Genomic DNA, 21,761 nt, shown 5'->3' with positions numbered 1-21,761 from the left:
GAACATTTGTAAGAAAAAAAAAATGGTAGTGAGCGTAGTCCCAAGAAGGACTGTTTTCAGTTATGGGGACTGATGTTTCAACAACCTGACTGAAAGTAAAAAAAATAGCTCTTGGTGCTGTGGTTTATAGTAATTTATTGGTATGGAAAAATCTTCCAATACATGTCTTCACTGATCAGAGAAAGAATTTTTAACATCATAAAATTTACAGACACTGTGTTATATTACAGTATGATTTACAACCATTGCAAGAGGACTCAAGCACAGAGCATGCTCTTGTAGAAATATTCTCAATATTATTTACATAAATAACAAAAATATGAGTACAAGTAAGTCTGCCAACAATAATAATTTAAAAACAGTGGTTGTAAATAAATATAATCCCATAAAAATGTTCTAATTGGATTGGCAGGAATTCCTGTTCCTGCAGGTCTTCTTTTGAATTTTCTAAGGTTAATGGAGGATGGGCAAAGTGGTGGATTCCACCATGCTTTTCTTGACAACAATGGATGTGTCAATAAAGAAACCCAGCGAAATCTTACACAGTCGCCAAATTATAAAATCTATTTCAAAGAATGTAAAACTACTCTCAAAATTCCCGAAATACTTATTACGTGCAATGTGGGAAGTTACTCACACAATATATAGGGGAAGAATTTGTAAAGAATCCTGTGTATACTGATCAAAATATTGGGCCAAATTGCTGAAAAATCATTCTATGATGTCAGAATTTAATACTCAACACAAATGTTAGTATAAAAAAATATCCCAAGATGACTTCAATTCTTCTTCTATCTCCCAACATGGTCCAAACAAAGGAGACAGCACTTGAACTTAGTACAAGAATATTCAAATGTAATTAATTCTCATGTTTTTCAGTAAGCTGTGCTCCTTTGATATTTTCTGTTTGAGTTTTTCAGTCCAAAGTCTCAGAGGAATAACTATTGCGGTGATATTGTCTTCTGAACCATACTGTATTGCACAATGTGTCAGAATGTTAGCAGCATGTTCAGCATCAGGACAAGTCTGCACAAGGTCAGTAATTTCCTCATCTGACATAACATGCGACACGCCGTCAGTGTGCAAAACAATAAAAGAATCTGCTTTAAAATCCAGTTTAAACTGCTGTACTTCAGGAATGGCAATGACTCCATAGGGCTTCAAATGAAAGTCACCAATTGAGCGCGTCATTGCAAGCTTTCCATTAACCTTTGGAGAATTTGGTCCCCAATCAATCCATCCATTAAACAACTTAATTCTTCTCTGCTCATCTTCTCTAGATGGATGGTGTGCATTTGTCATTGAGACTGCTTCACCCATGCGGCACATCAAGCCGCTGCTGTCTCCAACACTAGCTACTGTGAGATCTGTACCATTTTGTAAAAGAGCAACAGTCGCTGTGGTACCACAGTGTAATATGTTTCTTTCATGACCTACAACAGAAAACATAAGAACAACTTATTATTACTTCAAAGCTTAATTTTAAGCAATAAGTGACTAAGAGAGAATTTCTCATTACAATACCAATACAATAGCAAGCAAACTAGTGATAAGAATAGAGCAAAATATCAATTAGGGGAAACCTGATTATTAATTGATCCAATACCAAATTCTCCAAACTAACATCATAAGAATTGTGTGGCAGGTAGTAAGAAGAATTACTAATGAGATCTTGGGTGTAAAAAGGATAACAGGTTTAGGGTAATAGATGCATAATCTGAAATCATATCACCAGATTTTAAATTTAAAGAGGGCATCGTCTCTCTGAGCCCCATCTAAAAAGGTTACCTTGCCTAAAATAAAAGCGCACTGAAACTGCAGCTGTACCAGGATTTTTTAAAAGATCAAGAGACTGAATATTTTACAAAAACAATTTTCATGCTACCCTAGAACAAAGTTCTACATGAATCAGGAAAAAAAAGGGGCTTGAAGCTCCACCTAACCCCCTACCCACCCACCTCTTTATACAAGTTATTGACATTTTGCCTTTGCTAGGTAATTCCTCTGTGACAAACAGCAGGGAAAATGATAATGAACAAGAAAACTTTATGCAACAAGGAATACTTCAACCCCTTATCGAATGCTGATCGAGATTTCCATACCAAATTTGCATAGAGGTGTTTGACAAAAGGAACAATGGCAAAAAACGACATGTGGGACAAAAAAGGCCTTGTTTTAGGATAGCCTGAAGTTAGCCTGATCTTATTTCCAAAACACTTTCCAACCGAATGCTGTTACGTTGGCAAGCATTTATTCCCCGCCATGAGTGGGAAGAAGCACGTGAGTGGTTTAGTTCTAATCATTACTTTTTCCCTCTAGGAAATTTTCTGCATTAAAAAAACGGTATCCAATAACTACCTCTCCATACACTGAAAATTCGCGTACTGAAGTTACATAACTATCCTGGCAGTATGCGAGAAGTTCTTCACTAGAGGCCTAGTTAAACGGCCAAAAGTCTATCACTAGTCTCCTGTTAAGCTCAGTGGTAGAGCATCCGACGTACTGTAAGTTCGACTCCAACTGGGGACACTCTGAGTCCTTTTTCTTCGAGTATGCCTGTTTCATTTACTGAATACATCATCTTTCAATTACAAAACTGTTCTCCTTAACTTAAGCTCGAAATCAGCAGACCCACCATAATGCCTTAGTACAGTATCAAATATAAGAACAACCCCCACTGTGCCCCTTCTTTAAATCACTTTGTTAATGAATAGACGTGGATAAATAAACAATCGGAAACGGTGACTCAGTGAAATCGCGCCAAACGGATGCAGATCGAAACTTCGAAGTAATGACGCACGTAGAAACTAATTTCCTTCCTTGGTATTTATCGTACCAATACGCAAACCATATGGGAAAAAGTGGAATTTCACTCACTCACTCCACTCAACACTAAAACAATTGGCAAAGAAACTTGTGTCATTCAACGAATCCAAACAATATTGTAGTGTTTGCAGGAGTCTATGAGACGAGCACGTGCAATTTTCACAACCAGAGTAAATATAAAATTATAACTTTTTTCTCAACAAAGTGAGAAACGATCTAACAGGTGAGAAAAGTCCTTTACAAACTGTCAACTAGACAGTTATCACTAGAATATCTAAGCTCCTTCAGTCAAAAGATATGGGGCGCCTTAGAGAGGGCGATAGGTCAAACGTGAGTAAATTCCACACAGTTTTCCGCGTGTAAACACAATTTCTGTTGTTTACAACTACTTCATAACTTACCTTTTTCAATAAGCCACTCGCAGTATTCCTTCAAATCACTGTTACATTTAGCAAAAGCGTCCAATAATACACTTTTGATACTTTTATCGCATCTGTAACAGTTCTTTATACAATCATGGAGATGTTCGCTCACAAACTCCACAGCCACTGATCCCCCATGACCGTCGAACACAGCGAAGTAGTACAAGTCTGGTTCTAGTTCTAAAATTTTGTAGCAATCCTCATTCGCTTCTCGTTGTCCTTTCGCAGTACTTTTACCAACAGTATCTACTGAAACGCTGTGAAGGAAAGATCTGGCTTCAGCGTCGTGCCAAGCACCTAAATCATCGAAAGGATTCGAAACAACATGATCACCGCCGCCATCACTCCACAAGCGAAAGCTTGATATTTCGCTGTTAGAGAAAGTTTGGCTTGAGAAACATCGGGAAATTTTTGTCAGAACTGTGGTGTACTGAAGTCTGTAACTTCTTTGAATAATTCTGGGAAGACAACGCGTTCCGATTCGGGCAAAACCCGAAATTCTTCGACAGAACATGCTGTACTTTCTGAAAGAAGTTATGTTGTGTTTTGGATGACGAAATATTAGATTTATACATGAATAGCATTGTAATAAGATTTGTGATTGGCTACTTCATTCTTCCATAAGAAAATAGTTTTGATTGGTCATATCTTGAGACGACGCCTCCTTCCTTCCTTCATGCCCCAGTTCACGTCGTCGTGCGCGACACTAGAGTTGCACGAGTGTTTTCGTAAATCAACTTCTACTTTATTAATATTGATAAAGCGTATCAACGCATCGCATCAATATACATAAATAAAATAATAAATAAATAAATAATAAATAAACACTAATAATATATATATATATATGAGATGATAGATAGCCAACGAGGTGCGTAGCGTCGAGTTGGCGATAAACATCTCATATCCAACAAGCGCAAGTGGAATAATTGTTTTATTAAAACATTAAATTAAATTATTAAATTTTATTAAATTTTTTAGCTCCTTTTAATTTTAAGCTGATGCGTACGCTTACCATATTTGTAGATTTTGGTATATTGGCTCATATACCATAATGGCTAAGCCAATAAAAAGTATTGAATTGCATTATCCAGTGATCCAGTTTTTAATAAATATAGATAGATAACCACAGTTCCCGGTTTCAATAAGGTGGTCCCGCAGAGCGGCCTTAAATTTTAAATTACCCGGCTCAACTCTTGCAGCTGTGCCATTACTTTAGAAAGAAAGAAAGAATCAATTGCCTTCATCTTGAGGAAAAAATCCTTTGAAGGCAATTATGAAAAATAAACAAAAAAACTACCTTCTTTTTATGGCGAGACTTATTGCAAAATTTGATTTTTCTTTGCGCTAATATGTTGCAATCAGACCAGGCAGAGTCAAAACTTTTTTTAAAAAAAAAAAAATGGATACTTGATCATTCTTTTTTATTGTCTAATTCTAAATGATACCATATCCCGATATGATTTGTTTGCTCATTTTTGAGGATGTATTAAAAAACTTTGGAGAAAAGTTAAGATCACAAATGAAAGCACCGATCTTAATACATATCGGTAATACCGTACACGACATTTCTTCGTGTATACTGCCCGCATTGCATTGGTACAGCGGGCTTTGTAGTCGTGGTTACAGGCTTACGAAGAGACACAAGTAGAGATTTTGTAGCAAGTAATTCAGCATTTCTGAGGACTTCTCTCACTTTTGTCGTCAAAAAAATGGACTCTGAATATCTCAAGAAACACGTCGGAAAAGCTCTTGCTTCTGGTTTAGCCGAAATAGCAGAGAAACGACCAGTAGATCCAATTGAGTATCTCGCTCACTGGCTGCGAAAGTACGTTGAAAACGAAGAGTTTGCAAAGAAGGTATTCTGTGAGTCTGAGTTGGTTTTATGTGATGATAATAATCTTTATTGAGGATATCAATTTCACTGATAAGTGATTTACAAAGGAGTCCTCAAATGTTGTGTTAGGCAGTCTAAAACACTGCTGTTTTGTTCTTACCCAAGAAAAAATGGTTATAGCTGTTTCAGAAGCAAACAGGACGTCTTTAATCCCTTCAATAGTAAAAAATGGCAAAAGTTTTTAGGTAATAAACGTTGTGTAAAATATTGACCTCATTTTGGGAATAATTTCTAAATATTTTGGCGACATTTATTTGTATAAAGAATTTTGCCATTGCTTTGGAACGGAGACCCTAAAAGCTGGAACGACGGAATGACGAAACGACGGAATATGACCCCAAATCCTAAAACCTGGAACGGATGTCAGGACATATTGACAAAGACGATAACGCACGTGACTAAAACTAAGAGTTGATTTTTTTTCCTTTACTGAGTGTTATGAATAATTATGAACCATTGCACATGCAAGGTACCTGCGATGTAAACCTGTTTATTTACCTTTTGATCTGCTAAATTTGCCATGAGTTTTAGGTGCAGCATAGGAAGTCGCACAGCATGTGAAAACTAACTTGACCTACCACATTGCAATAAACAATTGGAACATACCTTTCGTGGTCACGTCGGCAGTATTTAATGAAACATATGCTGGTAAGCATGAGAAAATCACGGGAACCTTTCCACGCTTCTCAAAATATAACGACGTTCAGTCACAGCCCCAAACTTAGACTAGCGTAATAGTAAGCCCTTAAGTTGCAAGCCCTTTAATAAGAGCTTTTTCTTTGTCCCGAATACATTTTAGACCTTGAGTAACACTAGTTGAAGAGAGGTTACATAGGGTCATCGCGTGGGAATTTCTCATGGCATTAAAAGACAAAGAATTACTTTTCCCTTGGAAGGCCAAATTTTAAAAGCGTCAGAGAGTTGAAGATTTGTAATTTGCTCAGGAAAAGAAGAAATCTTGAAATTCTTCTGGATGGCTTCCTTCTGCCAACTTCTTTTTGTCTTTTAACGCCACAAGAAATTCCCACGTGATGACCCCATGCAAACTCTCTTCAGCTAGGGTTACTCAAGGTCTAAAATGTACTTGTGGATGAAGAAAAGCTCTTATCAAAGGGCTCGCAACTAAGGCTTGCTATTACGCCAGTCTAAGTTTGGAGCTGTGACTGAACGTCGTTATATTTTGAGAAGCGTGGAAAGGTTCCTGTGATTTTCTCATGCTTACAAGCATATATTTCATTAAATACCAGGAAACGTGTCCACGAAAGGTATGTTCCAATTGTTTATTGCAATGTGGTAGGTCAAGTTAGTTTTCACATGCTGTGCTGTATGGGTCCGCAAATGATCCCAGGACTGCAACTGATCCCTATACTGCAAATGATCCCTAAATTGGACCGCAACTGATCCCTATACTGCAAATGATCCCTAAATTGGACCACAACTGATCCCTATACTGCAAATGATCCCTAAATTGGACTGCAACTGATCCCTATACTGCAAATGATCCCTAAATTGGACCGCAACTGATCCCTATACTACAAATGATCCCAAAATTGGACCGCAACTGATCCCTATACTGCAAATGATCCCTAAATTGGACCGCAACTGATCCCTATACTGCAATGATCCCTAAATTGGACCGCAAATGATCCCTATACTGCAAATGATCCCTAAATTGGACCGCAACTGATCCCTATACTGCAAATGATCTCTAAATTGGACCGCAAATGATCTCGGACCGCAAATGATCCCCACACCACAAATGATCCCCACACCGAACCGCAAATGATCCCGACTAAAAAATAAGGAATAGCATGGATGCTGAAATAGTGTGGATAGGGAATTGGCGTGAACAATAGCATGGATGCTGAAATAGTGTGGATAGGGAATTGGCGTGAACAGTGATTATCATGGCTCACAACTAGCATCTTTTCCACACTTTGTGCTGAATTTTTTTTATTAACTCTAACAACTGACGACTGACAAATAAAACTGCTGATTTGAGTTGCAGGCCAGAAGTTTTGTATTCTTTGCAACCAGTAGCCCTTTAACAGATTTTTTTTAATAACGCAATATACACCTCGTATCTCTGCTCAGCTAAACATTGTTATTTTGGTGTTACAGTATCTTCAAATCAAATCTAATCAGTCCATTAATGCCATATGACTGATAACAACGGCAGCAACAATAACAAGAACTTAATGTTTTAGACAATAAGATTCCGTCCAACATATGTAGCGCTGCTTGCTTTTTCGTTGCCATGTGTGTCTTTAGCTAAAGTTCCTAACTAAAAGTCCACCAGGAGGTAACTGTTGCAAAAAATGCTGTCGTTTGAATAAACCTCAGTAATAAACTTTCACTGCTCTGAAAGACACGGTGTGAGTAACAATCGAACTGCCTTCCACTTCTGTGGCAAATTTCTTTAGCTATTTTCCCCTCGCTGTATTTCTGCTTTAATTCCTGAACAACTGCTAGTTGGGAATTCTGTGTCGATGCTGTTGGTTCCAGGCTATGGTAATGAAGCTCAGCTTCATGGCCCAGCAAGGCCATATCCCCACTCTGGGTACTGAGGATGCTGAACAAAAGACTTTTAGTTCAACAGGTAATCGGTGAAATCAACTGTGGAAATTTAATTTTTTTACAGCTATCATACTATGTGTGAATTTTAATTCTCCGTTGTCCTTGTGATTTTTACATGCTTGATTTCACTGAAATCACACGTGCACTGGAAGCATTGATCATATGCAACAGAAATGAAATCCACTTAAGCATGTTCTCCAGCATTCTACACATTCAATTAACAGAAGATTCGCAGCCCGCGATCACAACAAATGTCTTTAGAAAATTATTGTACTATGCTAAAGGTCTTGAAATGGACAAAATCTTTGGCCCTTATACATAAAACGTTGTGTGTTACCTGACAGAACGTCATGCAATGTCACAGATTTTCTGCTAAAATCAAAAAACAAATCAGCTATGGAATATTTCTTATAAAATAATAAAACGTGTTTTCATATCAGTCCATGCCATTCCTTATTTTTTAGTCGGGATCATTTGCGGTTCAGTCTGGGGATCATTTGCAGTCCAATTTGGGGATCATTTGCGGTCCAGGATCATTTGCAGTCCCGGATCATTTGCGTTCCTGGGATCATTTGCGGTCCGGGATCATTTGCAGTCCGGGATCATTTGCGGTCCTGGGATCATTTGCGGACCCATACAGTGCGACTTCCTATGGCAGGATTAAAACTTATGGCACATTAAGCAGAACAAAAGATGAATAAACAGGTTTACAACGCAGCTACCTTGCATGTGTAATGGTTCATAATAACACTCAGTAAAGGAAAAAAAAATCAACACATAGTTTTATTCATGTGCGTTATTGTCTTTGTCAATATGTCCTGACATCCGTTTCTGGATTTTAGGATTTGAGGTCATATTCCGTCGTTCCAGGTATTAGGATTTGGGGTCATATTCCGTCATTCCGGCATTCCTGCATTCCGGCATTCTGGCATTCCAGCATTCTGGCATTCTGTCATTCCGGCTTTTAGGGTCACCCATTTGAAATCCTTGTCACTAATTTTTGGTTCCACAGATAATGAGCCAAGAAAAAATTAAATTCATTTTTTTCCTTGATGTAAATATTTTGTAGAAACAAGAGGAACAAAAAGCTCTTGAAAGAGAGAGGCAAGAAGCTGAAGAAGAGCTCATAAGAGAACAAAAACGGAAAGAGGAAGCTGAATTGATTGTGCGGCAAGAAGCTTTTGAGAAGGCTGCTAATGAGGAGGTTGTGCCTGTTCAAACACCAAGGCCAATTCCACCAGAAGTCACTGAAACATTGGCTCCAGTTGCAGAGGGAGATGAAGTTGAAGGTGAGTAAATGCAGAGTAATACTATGGCGAAAAATGTAGAGTCAGTGTCAATTGAAGACTGGGACTTCTAAACTTCTTTTTGCCAGTCTTCACCAGGGATTAAGGGTGAATGAGTATGTTGCATTACTTGTGCAGTATATTAATTTTATAGCTGTGAAGCATAATCATTCAATTATTCAAAATCTGATGGAGACATGCAAGGAGTGTCGCATATGAAATGTCATGAACTGAAAAGATATGCTGTGAGCCATGATTATTCAAACTCAGTTTGCCAGGCAAAAAAGAAAACATTAGTACAGTTTGAATAAAGCGAACTCTAACCTTTTATATCCTTCTAAAATTGTTTTTTTTTTGTCTTTAATGCCCTAAATTGTCAGCAGTTAGACTTAAAGGCAGAGAATCTGACATGGGAATTTTTCATGATTTCTCTTTTTCTGAGCTTTGTTTTTCCTTGCCTTGCTAGCAGGTAGTGTGGGTCAGGGTCTACACTAACAGTTAGCCCACTAGCCACAGACTAGTAGAATTCAGTTTTGGCTAGTGGTTTTCAATTTCCATGAGCCAGTTTGGCTAGTAAACAGACTGAAATTGTCGTAACATCTAAAAACATCTGACTAAGATGTCAGTAGCCTGACTTGGCTGGTAAGTTGAAAAGTTAGTGTCGAGCCCTGGAGGGTAATGGGTCAAGTCACCTAAAAGTCATTTTACCTGAAATTATAAATTGCCCAAAATTAGAGTTTCTCTTAATTTAACCCCAAATTCTCCTAAATTATGAGGAAATATAAAGCAACTATAGACAGGAGAACTAGTCATCAGATAATTTCCTTGTAAAGCTTCCATAATGATTGTAAATCATTGTAGGCTGGGATCTATGATTAAAATTTGCTGCATATAATGCTTTAATTCTTTGAATCACTATCAACCTACAGATCAATTTACAGTAAATGTGCAAATCTTTTGATTTAGATGTAATTTGTTTATTTATAACAATTAAATTATCACTGTGATACTAAGATTTTCTGTTTTATTTGTAATACAGCTGGTGGAAGGATGCCAGAAAATGAATAACTCAGATGTATGATTCATATAAAAACCACCAGGATGCCTTCACCATTGTTGATAATGTTTTTAAACTTTTCCCAATAAGATAATTTAATTTCAAATTTTTTATAGATTGTTTTGTTCCTAACATTACAAGTCATATATAAATTTTGAAGATTTTATAATTATGATCTTTATTACATTGTAAAGATGTTAATTATTATAAACTTATCCTCAATTCAAATTTTATTTGAGAGGTAATGCAATTTATTAGAGAATTATGCAATGAAGATGTTATTATGAAAATTGTGGAGAATAATACAGATTCAGAAATTTTGAAATATGCATTAACAAATGAATATGTTTGTACATACTTTTAAATTCACTCTACACTATTTAACTTAAAGTAAGATATTGGCTTTTTGACCAAATATTATCATCATCATCATGATAAATTTTTGATCTGAGAACTTTGTAATAATTAGTTTGTTCAGCGACATGTTACATTTTGTTTTCAAGTGAATTGACATTATTTTCCTATTCAAGCAAAGTTAAGTTTCTGATGCGATTAATAAAGTGATCTGAAGTGCCTCTACTTGACTGTGCAAATTGAACTTTTTTTAATAAATTATAACTTGGATTAAAGAGAAGCCATTTGCTACAATCCCATTAAACAAGAAACACCTGGCAAATATTGGTTGGAAATTCCATATTAAATGCTTGCCTTTTGGATTTACTTACATGTAAATATTTCTGTTTTGAACCCTGCTCTGAACTGACCTTTCTTTTTCTTTGTTTTACCTTTTGCTTTTTTGGTTGGTTCTCCTTGGATTTCTTTTCATCTTTTTAACACCACTGGGTCGGCCTGTTTCTATGAATTCAAATTTGTCTATATACATGCTTCATGCTTACTGAGAAAATGAAAGTATATCTTTAATCAACCGATAGAAGTCGTTTATCCCCAACAATTACTTTTTAGCACTTAATTGTGCTCAAACTGTCGCAAAAGGAAGGGTCTAAGAGAAGCATGCATTTTTGCAAGCAAACTTTAAGTACTTGTCTGTGAATGGTTAAAAAATGTGCAACAAGCTTTGTACCTGTTCCTTGAAGTACCTCAAGCATATTACTGGGATGTTTCAGTACAGAGCAAAATAAAATAAATTAATTATTAGTACCTGTATTGCATGAGCTAAATTTAGTACCATACAAGATCTATTTTGGAGCAAAAGAAAACAGAAGTGGCATTAAAATTGCTTGACCCTTTAAATCCCAAGATCTGATTGTTAATTCTCCCCTCTGGTTGCTGTGCAGTTCCTTGTGGGTTATTTACAAGAATTTGCTGTTAGATCAAGATAACTTATACCTGATAAGTTTGAGTATATTCTCATTACCTCTTTGGTGGATAATGTGTGGACCTTATAGGGAGAAGTTCCTTGTTAATCACTTCTGGGAGTGAAAGGGCTAAGAGAGGGATCAATGTAGGATTAATCATGAATAAAGGCTGACAGTTTCTAAAGAAACTGTTTGGGGCTGCGTCGGTGGGGGTAACGAAATAATTTGGATATATCAACAAAGTTGAAATGGTAAATTGGCCACCGTAACGATTACAAAAGCTGACGTTTCGAGTGTTAGCCCTTCGTCTTTTGCTCCAACGAAGGGCAAACGCTCAAAACGTCAGCTTTTGTAATCGTTACGGTGGCCAATTTACCATTTCAACTTTGTTGATATATCCAAATTATTATTTTGGAGTATAATCAGATCCATGTTACATTGGAGATGCAGTCTCTCTGTCGTATTAAATTGTATCCTTTCCTGTTGGTGACTTATACTTTCCCTTCCCCTTTTTCTTTATCTTTGTTGATGCTTATACAACCTTGTGGATGTAAAAAGCTTTCCGGTATTGACTAAAATTCCTCTGTTTTCATCAATCAATAAAACAGATCAAGACAATAAAGTAGAGGAAACAGAAAAGACCACTGAAGGAGCTGTACCAGCTGGTGAAGGTGAAGATGGGGAGGCTGCTGCAGCTGCTGCTAAGAAGACTGACGAGGAGGTAAAGCCAGAGGGAGAGGAAAATAAGGAAGGGGAGGGGCAAGAGCCAGCAAAGGAGACAGAGGGGGAGGAAAAGCCTACAGAAGGAGAGACAAAGCAGGCAGAAGGGGAAGGAGAGCAAGCAGGGGAGAAGGGAGAGGGGGAAGCAGCTGAGGATGAGAAAAAAGAGGATCAGCAAGAAACAGAAGGTGAGTCAAATTGAGAAAAAATTGGTAATTCTCTTTTGTAATCTAGGAACTGGGTTTCTGAATTCACAACAAGATATCCAGAATCCAAGACTGATGTACCAAGGGGTTGAAAAGGCTTTGCTAAACTGGGACTCACACCAAAAACACATCAACAATAGAAAGAAATTGTTCAAAACCCCAACCAAAAAGAGGTCAATGTGATTCTACTTTTTGGGAAAAAAACTTTGCGACAATGACAATGACCTAACAATATTTTCACTGTAAACTGTTTTGTGCTCTGAAAACTCCCTTTTCAAATCTAGTAGTGTCACCCTTATCAAGTTTTATTGCAAATTATCTACTCTCACCCACTTTGACTCAGAAAAGTTGGAAAATGTCTCAACAATTTTGACAAGGATTGTGGTTCTCTTCTCTTCTTATTTGTGCTTAGTCTTCCCTTATGTTCCTTAATTTTTAAAAACAGAAACTTTTTTTTGATCCAAATATCTCATCTCTGACAGCCATGTTTTCTTCAGCAGCAGAGCCAGCACCTGCAAATGAAGAGAACAAAACAACAGATGCAGAACCAGAACCAGTGCCAGCTGCTGAAGAACAGGCAGACCCCCCAACTCAAACGGAAGAATCTGAAGTGCCTCAGGAATAGGAATTGTGTAAATTCCATTAAATCTTTTTATTTAAGTCATGTTTTCCCATGCTATACAGGTTCATTCACACAGGTTTCCTATGACTGCAATTGTTATATCTCTGGTTGCATTTCTATAATCTCTGTAATAGTTGTTTTGATTCTCAGGTATTTATATAGTCTGAAAAGAAGCATACTGTTTTTACAGCATTTTTGACTGTAAGAGGATTGCATAACAACTCAAATGAGAGTTCACGTGGAAAAAAAGTAACAGTTCACTTGGGTTAGGTGAGACAAGTGTAAATTAAAATAGATAGTTTACATGATTTTTTGGCAAGATTTTTGCCACTACATGGGTAAATCTTAAGTGGAAATTAAACTGTACTTATATAGAACAAGTTATTGCATTGTCTAAATCTAAACAACTGATATCAGAAAATACCTGATCATAAACATATTTAAGGAGGATCTCGATATAGCAGGGTCAAGTTCAAACCATTCAAGATAAATGTCAATTATGCAAAAATGCATAGACTCATGCAGCATTTAATTAAGTCAACTTGACTTGCATAATGTCAAAATATTGTACATATATGTATGAATATGTTCTTTCCGGTAACAATATATTAACCTAATCAAGACAAAATGTCTGTACAGTACGTATGGTTTGATAATAAAATCTTGAAGTGGTGAAGTCAAGACTGCACGTGTTTTCGTAGAGTCCATTCAAAGAACGATTTTTGATTTTTTTCTTAAAGATACGTTATGATTGACCGATGCGCGTAATTACAGAAAAGAAGAGAAAGGGGGCAGATTCATGGGTGTGTGTGCTTTGACTCCCGGCGTCCCGATAACAGGCCCCCCAGCACCCCCTCCCCCACCCCCCCGACCTATCGGACTAGAGCCTGGTACCGAATTCATAATATTCTTTGGCAAACATTGCAACGTTCACAAAATTTGCGCACTGGATATGTAATATTGTACCCTTTGGAGGCCTTTTCACCAGAAGGATGGATAGTGCCGAGGCAGCTGTGGTGCTTAATGGTTCCCAGGTAGGGACTGAAATTTATTTACTGGCGATCTCGAACCAACAACAATTTGGCACTCATATCAACCGTGCATGTGTAGCGTCCTGCTTCCTTTCCGAATTTTGATCGGTATTCGCTGATGCAATTTTAGATTTCGTGATCGATTCATTGAGTAAGGTTATGTTTCATCACTGTCTTCTTGATTGCGAAAAACGTCGATAAATAATTGTTTACTTCACTGAAAAGTTGCTGACCACTTGAATTGCAGTTTATCACATATGTTAAAAAAATTTCGGCTGTACACATTTTCTCCTGTCCAACTCGCCCAGGGCGATCACATTCGCTGAGTTTTTTAATGATATTCGGCTTTTTGCTGTTTTGAAGGGTTTAGAAACAAAAATAGTTGATTTATCACTGCTATGAAGTTTTTCTCCAATTATGATTCAAATAATTATAATTCAAACCACCAAGTATTAGCAAATTTTGACGGTTTTTAAACCTCTGAACTCCGAAGACCAGATCGCTAATTATCCCCTCTAGCTGTTACATATTACCTTGTTAGTAAGTTACAAGAATTTGGTGCCAGGTCAAGATAACAACTTGTACCAGATATGTCTAAATTCTCACTACCTGATTCATAGATAACATAGGGATAAATTACATGGTAATCACTTCTGGGAGGTAAAGGGACATTTGATGCCTTTAAAAATGTGCCCTTCACTACAAGGCTGTGATCTAGCAGTGCCCGGTGGCCTCTGGCACGTTACTTTTGCTCTTGGGAAACTCAAGAATTTTAGTTCTTTCACAAAAAGCATATGCTGGGCACCCTGGATTTCACAGTTTCAGAGTATTGGGCCCCAATCAATTTTCCTCAGAGCGCAGCTTTGTATTACTTGCAAAATTTCCAAGTATCAACTTAAATGACAAGGAGTGTGGGGGATAGGTTTCTAAAGAAATTGTGATGCTGCATCAGGGAGAGGTATCAGGGCTTGACACTAACTTTTCAACTTACTTACCAAGTGGCTAGTGAAATCCTAGATGTTACCACAATGTCATTTTGTTTACTAGCCAAACTGGCTGATGGAAATTGAAAACCACTAGCCAAAACTGAATTTCTACTAGTAAGTCTGTGGCTAGTGGGCTACCACCAGTGTCAAGCCCTGGGTATTACAAGATAATTTGGTTTAATCAACTGACTTGATGATGTAAATTTTTCACCATTATTAGAGTTTCTAAAGCTGACTTTCAAGCAGTAGCACTTTCTTCTTTTATCAGTCAACTCAGTTGATAAAACTAAATTATCAAACAGAAAAGGGAATAGTTATACTTTGACTGCATTTGAACTTAGAAGCCATTAGTGAATTTCTCAATGTCAGTCACAAGTGATCTTGTGAATCAATTAGTGGATCAATCTGCTAATCAACATGTTACAGTCAATCAGTCACTTCAATGCATTCATTTTGTATAGGTAATTGCATGGGGCAGAGTAAAATTAAGGATTAATATCACACGTGTTTTCGGATCAAGTTGCTGAGATTGCCTGAGTCACAGCGACGAGGGCAATTTCTGCAACTTCCGAAAACACAAGTGATATTAATCCTTAATTTTACGAGGAACCATGTGATTACTTCTTTATAATATAAGGAGCAAAATGTTTTCTTACTGATCTCGAGCAAAACGGGACGCCATTGTTACAAAACAAACAGAATTTTCCTTTACCTTGGCAGCCGTTGCTAAGCGATTTTCAGCCATCATTTTCAAGTAATTTTGCCCGGGGCAATTATAAAAATTAAGAAAAAAATGCCCTCTGTCTTGACCAATCACAATTCAGTAATTTTTCCCCCTTATATGATAAACCCGGAAATGCATACAAAATTTGCAATATGAATGCGATGTTTTTTTGTTTAAACAGTTATCATTTGTTGGCCAAGAGGTAGAAAGCATACCAGGGATTTTTGGAAGGAAATATGGGAAGGTTGTTACGAGATTGGATCTGAGTTACAACCAGCTAAGGTGAGGATATTTATCTTTAGTTCAGAATAATCCACTGAAAACAGGAGCTGACTGAAATAGGTTTCTGTGACCATCTACCCCATGTGCTATGTGTGCTGCGACTACTTAGTCTACCTTGAACTTCTTGCTGTGGTCATTTGCACAAATTCAGATCATTTTGAATTTGTGCTACTTGTCTCAGAGGAAAAAAAAATCACCTTACAAAGGTCAAAGTTTTCCTCAGAATTTTTAATTGCTATATTCATGGCAATTAACTCATTTGAAATTGGTGTTATCCTTTTTACCTAGACATTGGTATGCATATTCTCCAAACTGTTCCCTAGACATTTCTTGAGGTGCTTACAAGGAGAAATTGGTCAACAATCAAGAGCTTTTTTAGTTGGTGATTATTTACTTTAATCTCATGACCTTGATGTGTGATCCAGGGCTGAATTGGTAGAGTGCCGGACTGTTGTGCGGGAGGTCGTGAGTTCAAATCCGGCCGGACCAACACTCAGGGTCTTTAAACAAATGAGAAGAAAGTGCTTCCTTTGTAATAATATCTGCAAATGGTTAAACTTTCTAGTCTTCTTGGATAGGGACGATAAATGGAGTTCCCATCTCCTGCAGGGTTGGGGTAGGAGACTTTAATTTCCCACACAGGAGATTACTGTGTGATGGATGTCCTCCCCAGGGTGGGATGGGTGGGTAAAAAAGGGGTTAGGTGTCAATTGGAATGAAAGTTCTGTTCCTTTCTCCTGCCATTCTTGTGGCAAAATGAATTAAACTAAACTAAACAGGGCTGATATTGTAAGGAGAAATTAGGTGCTAGTAACTGTTGGGGTGAGATGTTGATCCACTTTCTTCTTTTTCCATAGATCACTTAATGGTCTGTACAGTTTCGAAAGGCTGGAGGAACTAATCCTCGATAACAACCAGCTTGGAGATGATATGGATATTCCTGAAATGCCCCACTTACACACGCTGACATTGAACAAAAACAAAATATCCTTTTAACCCTGTCTAATTTTATCAATTGAGTTTTATTAAGAAAATTATTCTGGGATGGGGGGGGGGTATCCTGCAAGGGAGGGGAGGTAGAAAAATGTCAAGTCACTTCATTCCACTGAAACCAGGATAAGGTTCTACAAGATAGACCTTCTGACCAATAAACTGCTTGACCCTTATCACCCAAACATTAGCATACAGATCCTCCATACTTTTCTCCAGGGGTTGACATTAACAGTAGCCCACTAGCCACAGACCAGTAGAAACTCAGTTTTGGCGAGTGGTTTTCAATTTCCACAAGCCAGTTTGGCTAGTAAACAAACTGAAATTGTGGTAACATCTAAAAATTAATGTCACTATAGCCACTTGGCTACGTAGTAAGTTGAAAATTCAGTGTTGAGCTCAATGTTCTCTATACATTTCTGAGGGTGGTGACAAGGAGGATTTGTGGGACACCAATGTGTGTGATTCAAGGGTGATATTGTAAGGAGAATTTGGTTGCTGGTCACTCTCATGGGTTTAAGTGTTAATGATTTATAGGTTGGAATCTAGATTCAGATCATGCATGCTCTAATCTCCTCTGAGAATTCAAGTTCGAGGTGATGAAATTCCCTAAATTGCGTCAGTTTTAACACATGACAAGTCTGCATAGTTTAGATCACCCTGTATTAGGCCTTCAGTCAGTGAAAAGGAAGGAAACAGAATGTGAACAGCAAACAGTGGCTGGATATGTCAAGAAAAATGTCTGCAGAACTCCACTATTTTTTTGCATCCAGTGACCTTTTTGGTTGTTCGCTTTAATCAAGAGCCTGTCACAGGCTAAGTTGAGATATCTCAATAGAAGAAAACAGTACTAAATTATTATTGCAGACCATGATTTTCCTGAATTTTAACACATAGCCAATCTAGATGTAATTGTGATTTTCCTGAATTTTAACACATAGCCAATCTAGATGTAATTTTGGACAAAATCTCCAAGAATCTACCCTCTCTGAAGTACCTCAGCATGCTGAGTAACCAGGCCTGTCCAAATGAACTGTCTTTTTCACACAGAGATGAGGAAGATTATCAACGATACAGGTAGACTAATATATAGGTATTTTATTAGGGAATGTGATCCTTGGTTGGATTTTCATTTCTCCTAATTCTCATATTCTTTGCTTATTTTGGCTGTGGTCTTCTGAATCAAAATTAAGATGCCCCCTTATCGAAACCTCCTGGATCGCCCCCCCCCCCCCCCCGAGAGTGATGCATCCAAGTCTAATTTGATAAAAAAATATTATATAAATTATGAATGGTTCCTCCATCAGATATTATGTCATTTACCGCCTGCCAAAGCTAACCTTCCTTGATTCAAGACCTGTGAAAAAAGATGAAAGAGATGAAGCTCAGAGAGTTGGTGCTCACATGAAAATTATGGCTCCCCCTGATGAAGATCTGGTTAGTAATGCAAATTCTTATTTCGATTACTTCTTACTTTTTCAGAGAGAAACCTTTATCAGGGTTGTTCATTCTTCCCATGTTTCCTCTTTTTTTTTTTCGCCCCAACTCTTCAGATTGTAGGCGCTCGCGCGAGCACACGTAATTGTCAGCGGTAGCTATAACAGATCATGAGCAAATGTCGATCTTATAGAATCCAGATTTTTATATGCGCGAGAACGCGCGTGGAAATTGCTGAACTCACGAAAGCTATTGCATGAAAACAAGTCCGGTGACCCCTCCTTTTTATTGTTCCAATATGATAATAACGTCGAAAGGAATCATCAGAAAAAAAAATTAGAAAATCCTACGCAAGGAAATTTGCGAGGTGTGAAATTGCCTTTTTTCTAGATTTTCTGAAATTCCGCTCCGTAGAATTTTTTTAAAATCTTTGTGCATTTTCCTTTTCAAGTGCCAAATGCAATCACTGAAAAAAAATACGGGGTCACCGGGTTAGTTTTCGAATTATTTAAGCCACAAGCTAAAAAATGCGTCTGAATAAGCCTATGATAGCGTTGCCATGGAAACTGCTGGTGACAAAATGACACCTAGTTTTGAATAACCAATCATTATTTAATTCAACCCTGTAAAAGTGTTCAACTGACCTTGGTCAGTCTTTTTGTTGTATTCTTTTAAAGTCACAAACCATCAAAAAGATGAAAACTGGTACCAGCCACCTTAAGCCACCTGAAAGAGTTTTTCTCATTGAATGAATTACGTTGTTCTTTTTCGACTAGACCGCTGAACTGCAAGAAAGCATGGTATCCTCAAACTACACCCCGCTACCGAGCAATTCAATCCCTCCAGGAGATCACAAAGGAACATTCGGACGTTGTCGATACGTCTACTACGGAAAACAATCGGAAGGCAACAGATTTATAAGAAACAACGAACTTTAATAAAAATGGTAAAGATGATTATTGAATTTGTTAATTTTTGTGCTTTTGTCATTGCAAGAGCAAGAGAAAATGTATATACAGCGCTTAGTCTTGGACTACGGCACGTCAAAATTTCAACGAACAAATTCACCTCGAGCGCTTCTTCGTCTGCGTGAATATATGAAGCCTTGAGCCACGCGAACAGGTAAACCTCTCCTGTCCAGCGGTGCTTATAACGAAGGCATGCCCGAAGGCTAGCCAGAGATTTACCTCGTAATCAATGTTCAATATTCAATCTCTTACCAGTCTTTCTGAAAAAAAAAAATTGCTACTGGAGTGAGAGAAAAAGAACCAGCTATTTCTTCAGGTGAAGCAGACCCACTGGCTTCAAAAGCAAACCCGAACTTCAAATATAAAGGCACTTCCTGTTTTTGAAAAATATTTCAATGAACAAAATTGATAGGGTTTCAGTGTCTTATAATGTTTGAAGGAAGTCCGTAAGCCACATACTGGCGTCTATTAACTTACGATTTTGGCCGGTGTTGTATGCTTCATAATGTTATGCTTTAACCGTTTCGTAGTTCTAAAAATACGTTAAGGAAGTAATTATAGTTTTATTGTGATATATCAGTAAATATAGAGTTTTATTGGTCCAAAGTAACCTTGTTGTGAAACAGTTTAGAGTATAAGTCAAAACGACATTTTATTCTGACTTTCTGATGATAAACTAGTATTCTTTTACTTAAAGTATCTTTTTGGATAAAGTGATATGATCACTCTTTTTTAATATCTTGAAAGAGAGATACAATTATTTAATACACAAGTCGAATTTCTGTTTTAATCTGAATGGTACATGAAAGCCTTTACGTTGTAACTGAAGTTGCTTTTTTGAGATTATTATAACTGTTTATTAAAACGGTTTTAACTTTTCTCCAAAAGTGGGCTCACCCTTTGATCCCAGATGTTACTAGTAATTTGCCTTACTGTCCGCCATACAATTCCTATGCTGTTTGGAGAATTTGGAATTGGATCAACTACTTATCCCTAACTTGGTATTTTTCTCTGTTCTCATTACTTGTCTGCTAGATTTTGTATTGATATTGTTAGGAGAAGTTCTGTCTTGATCACTCATGGTAGTTCAAGGTTTTGGTGAATGTGAAATCTTAACCACAAAAGTCACATTGAAGTACCCATAATAAAATATAATAACAACTATTGAGTAGTATGCTACTGTCTACATTACAAATTATTTCCCTCGTCAATTCAGCTTGTTTAGATTAACCCTTACACTGCCATGATCTCCTTAGCAATTCTCCTTACTGTTTGCGATACAGTTCCTATGATGTTGGTTTGGAGAATTTGGTATTCGATCAACTGACGATCCCCTTATTTTATACTTTACTTTATTTTCATCACTTGTCTGTTTGATATTGTATTGAAGTGGTAAGGAGAAATTCTGTCTTGATCACTCATGGGAATGGAACGGGGAAGTACTCGCTCACTCTGACTGTAACCGTGTGCCTCGTTTTTGAAAAGTTTTTTTTTAAGAGAATCCTTTCGTTCAAAATATGGAATGATGATATTTAGAAGAGGAAAAAAAACTTCTTCTATCAACAACCATAATCGAGTTTTGTTGAAACATTACATTCCATTTTAATATTGCGTTGCTTTTTCAGGCGGTTTGGAGAATTTGGAATTGGATCAACTACTTATCCCTAACTTGGTATTTTTCTCTGTTCTCATTACTTGTCTGCTAGATTTTGTATTGATATTGTTAGGAGAAGTTCTGTCTTGATCACTCATGGTAGTTCAAGGTTTTGGTGAATGTGAAATCTTAACCACAAAAGTCACATTGAAGTACCCATAATAAAATATAATAACAACTATTGAGTAGTATCAACTGACGATCCCCTTATTTTATACTTTACTTTATTTTCATCACTTGTCTGTTTGATATTGTATTGAAGTGGTAAGGAGAAATTCTGTCTTGATCACTCATGGGAATGGAACGGGGAAGTACTCGCTCACTCTGACTGTAACCGTGTGCCTCGTTTTTGAAAAGTTTTTTTTTAAGAGAATCCTTTCGTTCAAAATATGGAATGATGATATTTAGAAGAGGAAAAAAAACTTCTTCTATCAACAACCATAATCGAGTTTTGTTGAAACATTACATTCCATTTTAATATTGCGTTGCTTTTTCAGGCGGTTTGGAGAATTTGGAATTGGATCAACTACTTATCCCTAACTTGGTATTTTTCTCTGTTCTCATTACTTGTCTGCTAGATTTTGTATTGATATTGTTAGGAGAAGTTCTGTCTTGATCACTCATGGTAGTTCAAGGTTTTGGTGAATGTGAAATCTTAACCACAAAAGTCACATTGAAGTACCCATAATAAATAAATACCCATAATAAATATGGAATGATGATATTTAGAAGAGGAAAAAAAACTTCTTCTATCAACAAC

At 37.1% G+C, this 21,761-nt stretch overlaps 3 protein-coding genes and 1 long non-coding RNA gene across 7 annotated transcripts; 3 read left to right on the top strand and 1 right to left on the bottom strand.

The window, feature by feature from the left end:
• Positions 1-118: 118 nt before the first annotated feature.
• Positions 119-3,809, bottom strand: LOC111336405 (protein phosphatase 1K, mitochondrial). The gene is made up of 2 exons (XM_022942499.2): positions 3,228-3,809; positions 119-1,433 (listed from the first exon to the last, which is right to left on the bottom strand). The coding sequence occupies exons 1-2, from the start codon at positions 3,760-3,762 to the stop codon at positions 850-852; spliced, it is 1,119 nt and encodes a 372-aa protein (XP_022798234.2). The 5' UTR covers positions 3,763-3,809; the 3' UTR covers positions 119-849.
• A 1,042-nt stretch (positions 3,810-4,851) lies between these two features.
• Positions 4,852-13,605, top strand: LOC111336403 (uncharacterized). 4 transcript variants are annotated; one of them, XM_022942498.2, is made up of 4 exons: positions 4,852-5,107; positions 8,792-9,011; positions 11,990-12,289; positions 12,811-13,605. In XM_022942498.2, the coding sequence occupies exons 1-4, from the start codon at positions 4,961-4,963 to the stop codon at positions 12,930-12,932; spliced, it is 789 nt and encodes a 262-aa protein (XP_022798233.1). In that variant the 5' UTR covers positions 4,852-4,960; the 3' UTR covers positions 12,933-13,605. The 4 variants fall into 4 exon arrangements, with proteins under 4 accessions (XP_022798233.1, XP_022798232.1, XP_022798231.1 ...); XM_022942497.2 differs by having other exon boundaries at positions 4,853-5,107; positions 12,808-13,605; XM_022942496.2 differs by having other exon boundaries at positions 4,853-5,107; positions 12,805-13,605.
• On the top strand, positions 6,420-8,386 carry LOC148739992 (uncharacterized). Its single transcript, XR_015996934.1, has 2 exons — positions 6,420-7,744; positions 8,187-8,386. It is a non-coding gene; the product is annotated as an uncharacterized LOC148739992 (long non-coding RNA).
• A 218-nt stretch (positions 13,606-13,823) lies between the features above and the next one.
• On the top strand, positions 13,824-20,511 carry LOC111336402 (leucine-rich melanocyte differentiation-associated protein). Its single transcript, XM_022942495.2, has 6 exons — positions 13,824-13,963; positions 15,852-15,952; positions 16,810-16,936; positions 17,880-18,019; positions 18,250-18,379; positions 19,156-20,511. Exons 1-6 carry the CDS (start codon positions 13,922-13,924, stop codon positions 19,315-19,317), a joined length of 702 nt encoding a protein of 233 aa, XP_022798230.1. The 5' UTR covers positions 13,824-13,921; the 3' UTR covers positions 19,318-20,511.
• Positions 20,512-21,761: the final 1,250 nt, after the last annotated feature.

This window comes from Stylophora pistillata, chromosome 2, assembly GCF_964205215.1.
Source record: "Stylophora pistillata chromosome 2, jaStyPist1.2, whole genome shotgun sequence".
Classification (NCBI taxonomy): domain Eukaryota; kingdom Metazoa; phylum Cnidaria; class Anthozoa; order Scleractinia; family Pocilloporidae; genus Stylophora; species Stylophora pistillata.
This window is presented reverse-complemented; position numbering and strand designations above follow the sequence as displayed.